The 15,900-nt window shown below is 41.2% G+C and overlaps 1 protein-coding gene across 3 annotated transcripts in view; it reads left to right on the top strand.

Annotated features, from left to right (window-relative positions):
* The window catches only part of E2f7 (E2F transcription factor 7), a 38,633-nt gene that overhangs the window by 8,960 nt on the left and 13,773 nt on the right, over positions 1–15,900 (top strand). For all 3 annotated transcript variants that reach the window (XM_005374351.2, XM_013517776.1, XM_005374349.1), the window contains exons 4-7: positions 3,790–3,958; positions 7,711–8,001; positions 9,224–9,382; positions 10,801–10,935. In XM_005374351.2, the coding sequence (XP_005374408.1) occupies positions 3,790–3,958; positions 7,711–8,001; positions 9,224–9,382; positions 10,801–10,935 (754 nt within the window). The remainder of the gene's footprint in view (positions 1–3,789; positions 3,959–7,710; positions 8,002–9,223; positions 9,383–10,800; positions 10,936–15,900) is intronic.

Below are 15,900 nucleotides of genomic sequence, written 5' to 3'. Positions count from 1 at the left end.
CTCTCAGGGTCTCTGTCTTATTCTGCTCATCCCTAAAATGGTGATCATGTTCCTACTGGGTTTGTAAGGACTGAATAAAGTTGTATGCTTTTTGCTATCAGAGGCCTATAAATATTAGGATTTTTTAATTTTTGGTTTCTTTAACTTTCTTGACAAAATAAGGCAAAGTAAAAAATCACTCAGCATGATTTACAGTATTAATAACCTCCTTAGTGAGGTAACATTATTGATATCTGACTTTAGTACAAGTTGTTTAATACGCCCCCAAAATAAATAAATTGGTGATTTTATACTCTCTTTGTTAAGAGATTTTAAACTGATCAGTCACTAGAAATGATCCCGTTAGTTAAGAAGTGCCTAAAACTTCAGCGGCCTTAAAATAGGCTTTTCATATCTTTATTACCTTCTCACAGACTGTTTGATCACTTAAGTATGCAGTACCTGTAACACCCGTGAATGTGCCTCCCAGCCTAAAACCCAGACAGAACTATTAATTTACATTGAATAACCGCTTTCCTGAATTTGTGTTTATCATTTCCTTGCCATTTCTAAACTGCTGTTTATACAGTGTGTGTTCCTGATACAGTATATTGCTTAGGAAGTTTTGTTTGTGTTTAGGCTCTGTAAAATTAAAATTATACATGGTATAGTCTGCTCTGGGACTTACTTTTTTCACTCAACAAACATCCTTAAGGTTCACACATGATTTAACAGTAGTTTTATCATTTTCTTTGCTATGTAACATTCCATTGCATGAGTACACTGAGATTTAATGAGCTACTCTAATTGGTAGCCACTTGGACTGTTTACTGTTTGGGACTAATAGGAACTGTGCTGCTATGATACACTTGTTTGTGTTTCCTAGTGTAAATGCTATCTTTTTCCTAGGGCATTGTTTCCAAAGTGTGATCTGGTAACCTTAGCGTCTCCAAAGTATCTGTCAGAAGGTCAAAGCAGTCAACACGATTTTCATAAAAATACTAAGACATTTGCCATTTGAACTGTCACTCTTTTGAGCTTCTACACTAAAGCTTTCAAAGTAACTAAAAGATGTGGATCCTGCAGTAGGTTGAATACAAACAAAAGCAGGTCTTTTTTTTGATGGCCGGCACTAAAGAGGTTTGAAAAAATATAGAAAGCACTAGCCTTTTGTCACTAACCAGTTTAACTGTCTGCTTTAGTTTTCTATTTGCTAAATACCAGTAGATAATACCCACATTTTAAAAAAGCTCTGTGAGGTCTCTCAGTAATTTTTTGTAGTATAAAACATGGACCCTTTGAGCAAGAAGTTTGAAGCCAGGGATACAGCTCAGCAGCACAGCGCCTGCCTGGCAAGCGCAAGGTCTTGAGTTCGATTCCTGGTACCAAAAACAAATTATAAAAAGTTTGAGAACTGCTATTTTGGGATGTATAGGTGCTAGTGGGATTGCTTGGTCATTGAAATGCAGTTGTTCACAAGATATGCCAAATTACTTTCTAAAATATAATTTGCTTCCAGTAGTAATATATAAGTATTTATTGAGTCATATCGTCTCTGACTCTTGAAATTGTCAAGTTCCTTAATTTCTTCCAGGGTTGTGGGTGTGCAGTTTTTATCTTACCGTGGTATTCATTTGCTTTTCCTGGACTACTCATAAGGCTAAGTTTCTTTCCTCATGATTATGCACTATCATGTTTTTTCTTCTTCTGTGCAATGCTTATTTGTGTTCTTTGCTGATTTTAAGTAATTCATTTTTTCCTTTTTATATGGATCTGTAGAAGTTGTTTATATATTCTTAATACTAAATGATTATCCACTCTCTGTATTACATATGTATTCTTTCAGTTTGGTAACTGCCCTTTCTCTTTTTATCCTTGCTTGATGGACTTGAAAAAGTTCTTAAGTTTAACATAGTCCAGTAGATAACTCTTTTCTTTTAAGAGTAGTATTTCGTATGCATAAAGAAATCTTTCCCTACCCCAACATTTGAAAAGTACTCTTCTTTTATAACTTGCTTTCTCTTCTTAAAACCTTACTCTGTTTGGAAATGGCTTTGTACGTGTGATGTTGAGTCAGAATGTTCCTCGGTGTTTCTTTACGCATAGTGTCTGTCCCTGCAGCGTGTACTGGGGATTCGTCCTCTCCACCCAGTGACAGTGCTGTTTCTGTCATACGCTGGAGTCTGTGTGTTGGTTTCTAGTCTCTTCTCTGTTCCATCGGTCAGTTTGTCCATTTCTCTGCTTGCGCCACATTTTAATAAGCGTCGATAATAGGTAAGGCAGGACCCTCAATTTATTTTTCTTCAAGCATGTGACATGACTATTCCAGCTCTTTCTTTCTCTCATCTATATATATATTAGACTAGGCTTTAATTGGAACTGAAAATTTGAAGAGTTAACTTTGTCATGGTATTGAGCCCTCCTTTCCATAAAGGTAGTATATTTCTCCAAGTACTGAGTACTACGTCCTGTAAGACCTAAGTTTTAGTATTTTATGCAAATAAATTTTGCTAGATTTATTCTTTTTTTCTTTTCTTTTTTTTTTTTTTTTTTTGAGACAGGGTCTCACTATGCAGTTCAGGCTGGCCTTAAACTCAAAAAGATCCTCCTGCCTCAGCCTCCCGAGTGCTGGGATTAAAGGCATGCACCACCACACCAGGCCAATTCTTAAAAACCTTACCATTCCTGTTGCTATTATAAATTATCCCTTTTCAGTCCATTCTTTGTTACTGTTGTATAGCAACACAGCTGATTTTTAAGATATATTTTATATTCAGCTACTTTGCTAAATCCTTGTTTTTAATAATGTGAGATTCTTTTTAGTGAACAATCCTCTTCTGCAGAATGGAAGTGTTGACTTATTCCTTTCCAACCCCTACACCTCTTTTCTCTTTCTTGTCTTCATGCACTGACTATGATCTCCAGGGTGGTATAGAAGCCGAGCAATGATAGTGGACATCTTTATCATTTTCTTAATTTTAAGAAAATACTTCCGAGGTTTTGCCACTAACATGTTTCCTTTGGAGCTCATGAGTACTCTCCCTGAAGAAGTTCTACCCTTTTCCTAATTTTCTAAGAACATTTGTGGAAATTGTGAATAAATATTCAAATTATCAGATGCTTTTTCTGAGTCTGTTTTCCAATCATCCTATCGTTTTTCTCCTTGAATCTGTCAAAAAGCTTTTTATATTCTCGGGGCTTTAATGGAATCATTTTCAAGTGTGGGTTGATAAGAAAAGGATGCTAGTTTAGTGTACTTACAATAAGAAAGAGTAAGAAAGGCTACAGCTTACCAGCCCTTGCAGTGTCATCAGGGTTCAGTAAACTGTAAAATAAACAACAGTTAGGCAACATGGTGCAGGTCAGTGCGTCTCAGACTTCATGTCCGTAAGAATCTCCAGTTTATGAAAAGGCAGCTTCTGATGCAGCAGGTCTGGGAGGAGGCCTTAGATTGTGTATCTCTGAAAAGTTCCTGGTGATGCTGATTCTGCTTTTCAGCAAGCACACTAGTGGCAAGGGAGCTGCATCCCATACATGACCGCATTGTTCATTTTTTAAACTTCAAACCATAGACTCAGCTCCCTGAGGAAAAAATTCAGTTCAGGGAAAGCCATAGGTAAAACATTAAGAAAATCAGATTTAAACATATATTTTAAGCAGAACCTTGATGATACGGATGATACGGGCGGGTATGTGCCACACCCCTCCCACACACCCTGTAAACTTGCCGGTACCAGTCCTTGCAGTTTGTCCTTTGGGATGTTAACCATGACGTTTTCCCCCCCCTCCCCTTCTATCTGCTCTCTGTAGCTTGATGTTGTTGGGGACAGTGCTGTGGACGAATTTGAAAAGCAAAGGCCAAGCAGAAAACAGAAAAGTTTAGGACTCCTCTGCCAGAAGTTTCTAGCTCGCTACCCGAGTTACCCCTTGTCAACTGAGAAAACTACCATCTCCCTAGATGAAGTTGCTGTCAGTCTTGGTATGTATCGCGAGATTGCCTGGAGGCCTGTCACCGGTTACAGTGGGAAACTGGTTTCCTTGGGCAGGCCAAAGACTTCAGGTGGCCTCTTAGGAACTGAAGAATGGGCCTTTTGCAAGCGTAAGGACAAAGAAGCAGGCAAAGCTTCCTTCATCACATATCTCTGTCTGCATTGACTTCTAGGAAGCTTCCTAGACAGGAAGGTCAAATGAAAATTGAAGGTTTTGGTTTTTTCTAACCTTAAAAAATATTTTGGTAACAGATAGTATTTCTTAATACTTACGTTATGTGTTAATATCATATTTAAATTCATCTTCAGAGAGGGGCTGGGGATTTAGCTCAGTGGCACAGCACCTGCCTCGCAAGCGCAAGGTTGTGAGTTTGATTCCCAGTACTGGGGAAAAAAACAAAAAACAAAAAAAATTCATCTTCAGAGGGATGCAAAAAGCTTTTAGAAATACCCTGGTTTTTTGTTTGATAGTGTTTCTAAAAGTTCAGGACTGGTTTTATTTCCTGAGAGCAACAGCATTGTGTTTGAAGCCCTTTACCAAGATACTCACAGCAAGCCTGTCAAGCTAGAAAAAGCACTTCTGGACATAATGCAACCAACTAAACCTGGTAACAAAGAATATGTGTGACATGATGATCACGCATAATGTGATGGATGTACGGTCTATAAATGTGTATGCAGCTGCTTCAGAATAGAGACCCCTAGTGGACATGAACTGCAGTTGGATGAATGAATTACATGAACATGTTACCAGTCATTAAACAGAAATCGCAGTGATTTAAAAGTCTGAAGGTATCCCCTTAAAAAATAAAGTTTTACATACACAGGAAAAGCAAAACTTGTGGAAAAAAATCAGTAAAATAGATAAAATAAGGTTTTGCATGCACAGGAAAAAAAAAAAAACTTTAGCTGAAGAAATCAGCTAAATAAATAATTACACTTTTTGTTTGTTTCTTCTGTAGCCCAAAGAAATGTCATTTTGATTTATTCACTATGTCAGTGTAACAGTCTGAATGATTCAAGCTGAAAGCTGAGCAGATTATGGTTGTTGGAAATCACGCTAATAAGGAAGTTGTGATGAGAAGACCATGAGTTGAGCTTTGGGTCAGATAGGATTACACTTGAACCCAACCCTAGAATTTAGAGGCTATGGGAGTTTTTAAAAGTTGATTAACCTTTGTCATAACAATGAACCACAGCACCTACCTTACAGAGACATTATGAGATTAGAAATTATGGGAGTAACATGTCTAACCTAGTACCCAGCATGTTTTACTTTTTAATACATGGACATATTCTGCTCGGCACTTACTGGATTCTTTTTTTTTTTTTTTTTGTGGTACTGGGGATCGAACTCATGACCTTGCACTTGCCAGGCAGGCGCTTATGCCACTGAGCTATATCCCCAGCCCTGGATTCTTCTCTCCCAAACCCCCAGCTGTTCTGTCAGCCTCAGTAGTGAGGAAGAGGAGGTAGAGTAGTGGGGTTGGAGAGCCATTTTGGAACCCAGAAGTACAATGCATATTCTAGGATCAGTGCCATCAATCAAGAAAGGGAGACTTGGCCCCCTGGACAGAAGCATGGTAAAGAGCTAGTTAGGGCGCAGGATTCTGGAAACTAGTCTTACAGAAAATGACTGGTCATTCAGTGTCCTCATTGGGGTTCGTGAAGCCTGTTTCCTCCATACACCCTTATCTGTCCTGAGGTCTTACACTGATGTCACTGTGGAACACAAAAGGTTAGAGGGCCATGTCACAGCTCAGGGAGGACAGAACCATGGACTCTCTTGTCATCTGAACCACTGGTCATTCCACAGAGCTCCGTGTTATAACAGCCCGGAGCAGAACTACAGAGATTTTTACAGCAGCTTCCCAATGCCTCGTGATCACCCAGACCTGCCAAGTCAGCATGGCCTCTCTTCATGTGAGGTTGAAAAATGGGAGTCCTTTGCTAGAAGCTGTTTTATTGTTGATGATTGCCTGGAGTCTATGGAAATGTAACTTGTAACTTGTGACCCTGCTACCATCCCTGGGCCGCAAGTTACAAGACCATAGTTTCACCAAAAATGTGCAGAGCATTCAAAGTGCATCAGTTTCCAGATTCAGATACTATTAGATTTGACGCTAAGATTGGGGGCATGAATTTAAGAACAGGGAGTGACTTGAAGAACCAGAAAACAGTATAATCTATGAGAGTCCTGTGCTGAGAGTTGTTCTGATGGATTCTGCAGGGAACTAAACTATGAGAGTGTAGCAACAATTAGTAAATCCTTGGCAGCGGCTAATGGCGTGACCAGGAATAATGGAACAACCTCAAGACAAAACAAAAAAAGGCTGAATGCCCTCAGCTTAACCTACAGGTGTTGACACCTGTGAGAAATGGAACTCTCATGTACCTGCAATTAACTCGAGCAAGACTGAAATAGTGAATGATAAGCGGGCAAGCTGGTGCCATATTGGGTTTCTCTAAAACCGCCTACTAAGTACCCATTGTGTGTATTAAATGTCACAGTACTCTCCAAGTGGTCAGAACCTTTTATTTCCCTTTCTTGGAACTGTTAGCCACTAGGTGGAGACTAAGCAGTTCATTATCCTATAAAACCTAACCAAACAGGAAGGCATATGGCTGGCCCTAGGGTGTCTCAGTTGCATTCACATGATATTTCTAATGGGAAGGTTTCTAGAATGTTACACTCTAAACAAATGTGTTAATATGTGAAAACAGACTGGAAGAAGGAGCCAGGCAGCTCTGGACAAAGGGCTGCTGTCTGCTCCTGCCAGCACCTTCCAGCAGGCAGCTGGCAGTGAAGCCTGAGCTTTTAGGGGTGACAAGCCGTGCAGGGTCGTGAGCTGAAATGTTCTGACTGACTGTGAAATGTCTCTTCGTGCATGTGATAGGACTTCCTCTCAACTCTAGAGTATTCCTTGTAATTTGGTGTTTTTCTCACATTAAATCTCTGACAGGCCCAAAGCTACATGTACCGACCCTGCCCTGGTTATATAACAACCCCTGGCAAGTGAACCAAAAGAGGGCATCGTCGTAGCTGGGCTGGTTTTCTGCAAAGTGCCTGGAGGCTTTTTTGTTATGGATGCTCAGATGAGAGCAAAAGGGAACAGAAGGTATAGCCTTTCCCAGCAAGTTGAGATTAGTGACTAAGCCCTAGAATCTTGAGGTTTCCATTTCAAAACAGGAAACACTATTTACTCTCATTTTCCTTACTGGGCCATTGAAAGTTGTAGATGTAATTATTTTTTCACATGATTCAGACACTGAAAAGGACAGTATTGTCTATGGATGAAGTGTCAGTATTAGATACAGCTTCTTTTATAGTTGCATAATTAGGAATACAAGTCACAATCAACCATGCATTCATCAAGTGAGCAGTAGGCACAGTATTATGTAAATTGCACAGTACTGCACGTTTTAACATGCCAAAATGTGTGGTTTGCTAACAGGTCTAAAGAGCAGTGCTATGTTATTAGATCACGCAGAGAGATCTATCACCATCTCCGCATAGGTGTTTGGCCTAGCTCTATTTGAGTGTTGGATCCTAAGAAAAAATAAGAAAAATAATTTCTGTTGTTTGCATCCTTACAGGTTGAATTTATGGAGCATCCATACTTGATGGGCCTTACAGTGGGCATTATACAAAGCAGTTCACAGACATGGTCCAGGCCCTCAAGGAATTTATACTCAAAAGGTTCACCTGCATGATATCTATTGGCTTCTGTTTTTCAAACAGGTGTGGAAAGAAGACGCATCTATGACATTGTAAATGTGCTGGAGTCCCTGCATCTGGTTAGCCGGGTGGCCAAGAATCAGTACGGCTGGCATGGACGGCACAGCCTGCCAAAAACCCTAAGAACCCTCCAGAGACTAGGAGAAGAGCAAAAATATGAAGAGCAGATGGCCCACCTACAACAGAAGGAGCTCGACCTGATGGAGTATAAGTTTGGAGAGCATAGGAAAAATGGCTATCCAGATTCCCAAGATCAACAGTTACTGGATTTCTCTGAACCCGACTATTCCTCTTGTGAGTCCATTGTAACCTCATGAATAGTGGCAGAGAAAGTGATGGTTTATTCTGAAGAGAGTCACTGCTAAGAAGAGAAGTGCCAGATTGACAGCCCCAGAGGAAAATGTCCTCTTGTTCTGTGTACTGAAGAAAGGGAGGCAGATGGCTCCCCAACTGGGCTGCCCACTCGACCTCACTTGAAATCCATCTTGTGGTAGTTCACTTGATGTTTAGCATGCCTGAACTGCAGATCACTAATAGTGTTCTCGTTCAGGATTGACAACCCCATGCAGTTTTCTGTTCACGAGACTTTACTTAGAAGACGTTATCTTCTCAAATAATTTTCTTTAATTATATGTTGGGTTAGATTATGTAGAAAAGAGCCCCATTAGCAGGAAATGATAAGAAAGATAGGCAACCCCTGCTTTCATTTGGTGCAGAAAGTGTTTGATTTATATCTACATTTTTCTTTCCTCCCCCTAATATTTTTCCTCTTCTCACTTTAGCCATTGATCTTCATCACTGTCACCCTCCTCCTATTGCTGAGATGACGAAGTACATGTGCCAGGCCCATTTTAATTGCAAATATTAGACTTGGGAGGACGGTGGGGCTGGTGTGCATTAGATTCACGGCCTCATGCCTTGTAGTTCCACGCTGTGCTGCTGTATTTATCCTAATAACCAGGGAAGGCAGCTTCTGTCAAGGATGGTTTACCTGCCACCCATAGGAGCACACGTCCAATGATTCCTGTTCGTGGAAAGCTTGTTTATTCGCCTATTTCTGAAAAGAACTGGAAGACATAGGCACCTACTATCTTCTTCAAACTGTGGGCCCCGAGGATAAAAATGGAGTTCTTGTCTTTGAGAAGAAAGTTGATGTTCTGAAAACAGTTTCTGATCCCTGCCCTCTCCTTTTGTCTGTCTCCATTAATCTTTTCAAAAAGTTGCTTCAGGAAAACTACTGCATGGATTCTACTACATGACGTATAAGTATAAAGTGTGGAGAATAGTTTAAAATATGCATGTAAGAGTTTATGCCTACTGCAGAGTAATTTTATGAGCATCAAGAAAATCCTGATTTCTTTAGAAGCTGGTTTTTGTGATGTGTATCCAACAAGCTTCTGCCTATAGCAAGGATAATCCTTCCATGTACTCTTGGAGCTTATCATTCTGGTAAGCCATAAACACAGTCTTTCTTGTACCTCCCATGTTTTGATGCTTATATTTCTTCTCTTTGTAGCATCTGCAAACAGTAGAAAAGATAAGTCTCTGAGAATTATGAGCCAGAAGTTTGTCATGCTATTCCTCGTCTCCAAAACCAAGATTGTTACTCTGGATGTGGCTGCTAAAATACTAATAGAAGAAAGCCAAGACACCCCAGATCATAGTAAATTTAAAAGTAAGAATCTTTGCCTAGGTCCATTTATCAGCACAAAAAAGGGTGGGCTTTCATGAGTCAGTGTGTTCTGCCTCTGAGATTAAAAGTACATGTATATTATTTTTGAGAAATATGCTCCTTCCTTTGTTCATAAAGGTGCTTGTTGCTGTGAAAATTAGCTAGTCACGTAATAGAATTTTCAGTGTCTGTCAGAAGGCATTTCCTCAATAGTTCGGGTAGCCGGTGAGAAGCAGAATGCCATCGGAGAATGACAGCCAGGAAAGGTGTGAATAACTGCATTTCTCTTTAGTAACACTGCATCAGAGACAGAATGTCTGAGTTTTCTTTCCCCTTTTCTCCCCACCCCCTGCCTACTCTTCTGAAGGGTGGAGAAGAAAGTTGTCTACAGGTAAGAACCAGAGGAACCACAGGGTCGGGGTGGTGGGACATGGCTAATGGACAGGGACAGAGTTTCTGAATGTCAAAAACGGGGCGTCTTCCTTTTTGATGGCTCCAAGATCCTGAGCCAGTGCCCTGGGCTCCCGGTGAGAGGCCATAAGCTCATCATTCTGCGGGCTTTTTTGTTTCCAGCTGGAATGATACCTCCTTGTGAGTGAAATAGCTAGATAAAGCAGCACTGGCAGGATAGAGGTGAAAACTTGATGTTTCTGGATAATAATTCAAACTCCTTTCGTTGATTTGATTTGACCCTAGGGGTCAAGTGGGTTTCCTACCTGCCCATCATTTTCTTAAATAGAAAATACTTTGTGGTCATTGTCATGCCTGTTTGATGTGTTGCCACCCCTTCTGAATTTTTCCTCTAGTACATGCATTTTTCAAAGGTCTCTCCTAATGCTTCATAAAACCCTGGGAATGCGCATTCCACCCTTCTCCTGCTGGGTGGCCAGCGTGCCCTGGTTTCGGGTGAGAAGCAGCTGTCTTCAGCACAGTTGTACCTCATGACCTTGAGTCCAGGGCGTCCCATGTGCCCGGATTTGTGGCCTTGCAGGAAGCCCTGGGGGATCACTGTCATCTTCCCAGGCCAGCTGCCTTTGAAGCAGGTTCCATGACCGCCCGCTGGGAGAGACTCAGGGCGAGCTTTTGACATGCCACATGTCAGAATTACATTTGACTAAGCCTTTAGCCATTTCCTCCCTTGGTGTTTTTGCAATCCTGGCGCTCCCTGCTTATTAACAGATGCCTCTTGAAAGAGGTGTGAAGTTGTGAAAGGGGAGGACACACTGACCTTCCCTTAATGTGTGTCTTCAGATGCATCGGAAATGTAAATCTTAGGTGATTTCCTGACAGCGCCATTGGTCTCATCCCACCCTGCTGCTCTGCTCTTGAGGTTGATGTGGCCTAGAAACGTTACTTGTCACATAAGCTAAAAGATGTGTCCGTCACAGATGGCATGACCATCACTGTTTTATATCTTCAAGCAAAGGTACGACGCCTCTATGACATAGCCAATGTTCTGACCAGCTTGGCTTTGATAAAGAAAGTGCATGTAACCGAAGAGCGAGGCCGTAAACCAGCCTTCAAGTGGATCGGGCCCGTGGACTTCAGCTCCAGTGGTAAGGAGGTGTGGTTTTGCTAGGGACTTATTATAACCCCTAATTCCTTTTCTAAATGGGACATGCACTACAGAGTGAGCCTGATCTTTTCCGGACTCTGTATCACTCTTGACGCAGTGCTCATTAGCCTAAAAATAGTACACGCCGATTGGCACATACACAGTAGCAGGGACGTACTAGGAGCTTAGGTGGGAATTTCTGTAACTATTAAATTACAGCTCTTGATAATTTTTTATTTTGTTCTAGAATTCTTTCCTGGAAGTTTGGGGTGAGAATTAAAAATGACTTTTCTTTTGAACTCTGCTTGTGTCTGTGTTAGCAGAATGATACATTGTTTTTCAGTAAAATCCCAGATAGTGTAAAAATCACATCAATTGTCACAAAACTGATACGTGGTAAGGCTGCTTCTAAATATAGGATGATATAATCAACACCTCCTCTGTAATTTACTTAAAAGGTTACAAATGTTGTAATTTTCCTAAACTGGAATGAAAGAGGGTATTATCTTCTACTTAATTCACAGGTAATATCCGAGCAATCAGAAACTAGATCCTACTACACCAGGTGCTTTACATATAGTTGTACTGCTGGGAAAAGCCATTAATGTTATTTTTAAATTACCCTTTCAATTTTGGCATTGGTGGTATAAAATCATACCACTTAACTCAGGCTTATAAAAGGTATAGCTGTCTACCTCACTTGTGACACATTATTCACTTAGGGTCTAGATGGAACCACTTAAAATCAAGTATAACTAATTCAACCCAGGGTTTGCTTGCTGAGTGTGGGCTGTGTGCCAATTCCTGTACTACACGCCATGAGAAGTTTAAGATAGGTCTGGTGCAGTCCCTGCCTGCGTGAAATGTACATCTTTGCCATATTCTGCTTCTCTTCCTTTGGTTTCTCCTGTTCTTTCCACCTGTGAAAATTTCTCCTTTTTAACACTAGAAATACAGCCATGTATCACTTGACAAGAGGCACATGTTCTGTGAGAGGTGTCCTTTGGTGGTTTCATCACAGAGCAAGCTGCAGAATGCACTTGACACTAACTTTCCTACTACGAAGTCACTAGGCAGTATAATCTTACGGGACCACTGTTATGTGTGGTCTGTCCTTGACCCAGATATCCTTATGACTGTTCTATTCAGCTTTCAAGATCAAGCTCAACCACTGACTTCATGATGTTTTCCCTGATCACCCAGAGCAAAGAATGTCTCAGCCGAGCAATTACAATTAGGTATTGTGTTGTTTTACTTAATGAAGCTGATAGTGCGGGATTGCCCTCGGCTTATACAGTGGAGGCCAGACATCAGTACTTATATTTCTTCAACCCATAATTTGTAGAACAATACTGTACTCACTTAGTTAGCAAATGAGGTGGGTATTGAGTCCAGTAACTTTTTTTTTTCTTTTGGTACTGGGAATCGAACTCTGGACCTCGTGCTTGCCAGGTAGACGCTTGTGCCCCTGAGCTGTATCCTCAGCCTGAGGTTGGTATTGAAAGTGAGCAATTAGCACATATTGTAAAAAGTTAGAGAGGAATTCAGTGCTAGAAAGAGGGCACTGGCTCTAAAGAAACTCAAAGAGGATACCTGATAGACTGTTAAGTTTTGGAAGGATGAAGGAATAGCATAGGAGGTGTGATTGAAAAATAAAGTGAGTGCGTACATTTTTCAGAAACAACACATTAAAAGATCCATTGCCATTAATCTCCCTCAAAATACTCCCTCTCACCTTGAACACACTTCTTACCACTTTTTGAAGCAGTTCTGGAAGTCGTCTGTTGTGTCTTATTATGAGGTGTGATAAGACATTCAGCAAATACTGATGCCAGGTGCCATCCAGTGGAAAGAGAGGTTCAGAAAAACATTACCGTGTGCTGTCCACCTTATTCTCTGGATCTAGCACCATGTGACTTCCGGCTCTTCCCCATCTAAAGTAAAAATGACCATGAAAGGTCAATTCAGGACGTCAAGGAAGCCACAGCAATGCAACTGAAGACACACATGAAAAAGGACTTCCAGAACTGCTTCAGAAAGTAGTAACAGTGGGATGTGTTCAGCGCAAGAGGCAGTATTTTAAGGGAATTAATACCATGTCTTTTACTGTAAAACTTTTTTTTTTTTTTTTTTTTTGTTTTTTTGAGACAGGGTCTCACTATGCAGTTCCGGCTGGCCTTGAGCTCACTTTGTAGTCCAGGCTGGTCTTGAACTTGCAACAATCCTCCTGCCTCAGCCTCCCAAGTGCTGGGATTACAGGCACACACCACCACACCCAGCTGTAAAACATTTTTTAAACACTCAGTCATACCTCATACATTGAGAACAAATTTGGTCTACACTGGAGAGATCAGCCACCCTGATTTAAGTGGAGAGCAGAGGATAAAGAATAATAAGGTAAAATCTAATCATTTGAGACTACATTTTTGGAAGGCCTGAGTAGAGCTAAGAAATTTGTACTATATGTAATAGGGAGAAGTGACAAGAAGTCTTTGAAGTGGGCTGGGGAGTTAGCTCAGCAGCACAGTGCCTGCCTGGCAAGCACAAGGTCGTGAGTTCGATTCCCAGTACCGGAGAAAAACCAAAAAAAAAGTCGTCTTTGAGCATAGAGGTTAATATGCTTTTGCCAGCTTGAACCACCAGGGGTACATGTGTGACTGTCCCATCAGGCAGCTTGTGCCACTGTTGATACAAGTCGTATAGTCATGTATCAGACGGTTTGAGCTGCCCAGCAGCAAGACAGATGAATTACAGCCCCACTGTGAATGTGTTAAGAGGAAAGATGGTGACACCATTGAAAAAATAAGATCTTTGGGAAGAGAAGATGGTGTTGAGAAGTCAAGGAATTTGTGTATTTGCACAACCAGTGGGAGAACAACTAGGAGAACTCCGACTTGATATGGATTTGGAACAGGGTCTGCAACCTCAGATTGAACTTATTTTCTTTACCCTCAGAAACCTGGTCCTCTTTCCTTATTCCCTAGATCTGCTACTGATAGAATAACATCATCAACCCAGCAGCTGAGTTTGGAACTTCAGGGCACCTTTCATTCCTTGATTCATTCTCCTTTACCTTTTAAGTAACAGTTAAACTTTATAAATGTCTTTTTCTTTTCTCCAGTTTGGCAAACTATCATACATAGATGTTTTATCAGCTTGATTGAAGTATCATTGGTGTACAATAAATAGCACAAAGTTAAAATGGCAATTTGATGTTTTTGCTTATGTAAAACTTACAGTTATGCACCAATGAAGTAATCACCAGAATTAATAAACGTGGCTATCACCCACAGAAGTCTTCCCCTGCCCCTTTGTGTTTCCTCCACACTGGCCCACCCCTAGGCAAGCTCCGCTCTGCTTTCTACCGTGCTAGGTTTGTGTTTTCCCCAAAGCTGATCCCAATTATTCATAGATTGCTTATTTGTGAATCTGCTTATTTACTAAAATGTATATGTAACCCCCAAAATCAATATTCACAGTATTTTCAGCCATTTGCAAAAATGCAAAAAAGAAAAAAAATTAAGTTGCCGATGTACACATTCCTGGATATGGTAGAACAAGTCTTGTCTTAGCTTTGCCGTTTCTTAGTGTCGTGTCTTCAGTCTTATGCTTTTCATGAGTGATTTTGCTACCTAAAATGGCTCCCAAGGGTGACACCAGCAAGATGACTGACTAAACGTGTCTGGTGTCATTCCCTGTACAACAAAGAACCAAAACAAAGAAGAGATGTGTTTCACTGGAACATTTGAGGCAGAGCAGTGGAATCAGATGTTGCAGAACAGAGATACACGATGCCCTTATGAAGAAGGGAACCAAGCACAGCATCTCCTGCGCAGTCACTCTAGGCTGAGTGGCTCAGCCCTGCAGAGGTCCCTGGGAAACAGCTGGCCCCACACATCCTCCTGCTGCCCTGGAATCAGCCACACATTCCTACCTACCCATCATCAGCCCCAGCAAGCAGCCCAGCAACCAGCCTGGAGTGGCTTATCTCTGAAGACACCTTGGAATCAGATGTGCAGCCCCACCTAACACTCTAAGAAGCAGCCAAGGGCTGGGGATTTAGCTCAGCGGCACAGCACCTGCCTGGCAAGTACAAGGTCATGAGTTCAATTCCCAGTACCGGAAAAAAGAAAATAAGAAGAAGCCGAGAACCCTGCCCTAAGTACTTTGGTCTATAGAGCCCCAAGGAAAAAGTTGAGTAGCCTTGCCGACCCATCCATAACTGGAAAGAGGCCAAGCAGCCTTCCCTAAGTGGCCCTACCCATTCTCTTATGGCCCCCATATAACAGCTTGTCACCCTGTCTTCACACTCCAGCACCTGAGACCCTAAGAAGCGAGTTCTCTAACATTGATGGTACTGACTACAGCTGAAGAAGCTACACAAAGACTACAGTAAAGCACCTACCTGGAACAAAAGCTAACACAGCCTGTCCAAATCCCTCCAACAGTGGTGGCGAACCTATGGCACATATGTTATCCATGTTTTTAAGATGAAAGATGTTAATGTATGAGTTGGGTTTTTTTTTTTCCTAAACTAAAACCTCAATATTCAGCAATATTCAGGTTTAATTGCAGCATTGGCACTTTGTGGTAAGTCAGTGGGTTTGGGGTTGTAGTTTGGGCACTTGTCTCTGAAAGGTTCACTGCCCTGGGACATCACTCCCCTGGGACATATTATCAGGGGAAAGTCTTTTATTGTGAAAGACAGCCTATAAAATTAGTAGTCAGCTACTTTGATACACAAACATCAAAGTAAGGACACAAGAAACATGAAAAAACTAGGTAATATGCTTGCAAAGGAACACAGTAGCTTCTTAGTAAGAGACTTCCAGAAAAATGAAATTGATGAATTGCCTGACAAAGAATTCAAGAAACTTATACCAGAAATGAAGCTCTAACTACCATCATGAAAACACCTGAAAGTGTAAAACTTGTTAACAGAGCAGATGCACAAAAACAGAAGAAA

The sequence above is a fragment of the Chinchilla lanigera genome, unplaced genomic scaffold, assembly GCF_000276665.1.
Source record: "Chinchilla lanigera isolate Chin_1 unplaced genomic scaffold, ChiLan1.0 scaffold00004, whole genome shotgun sequence".
In the NCBI taxonomy this organism is placed as follows: Eukaryota; Metazoa; Chordata; class Mammalia; order Rodentia; family Chinchillidae; genus Chinchilla; species Chinchilla lanigera.
The sequence above is the reverse complement of the archived record's forward strand: the minus strand, read 5'-3'. Positions and strand labels throughout refer to the sequence as shown.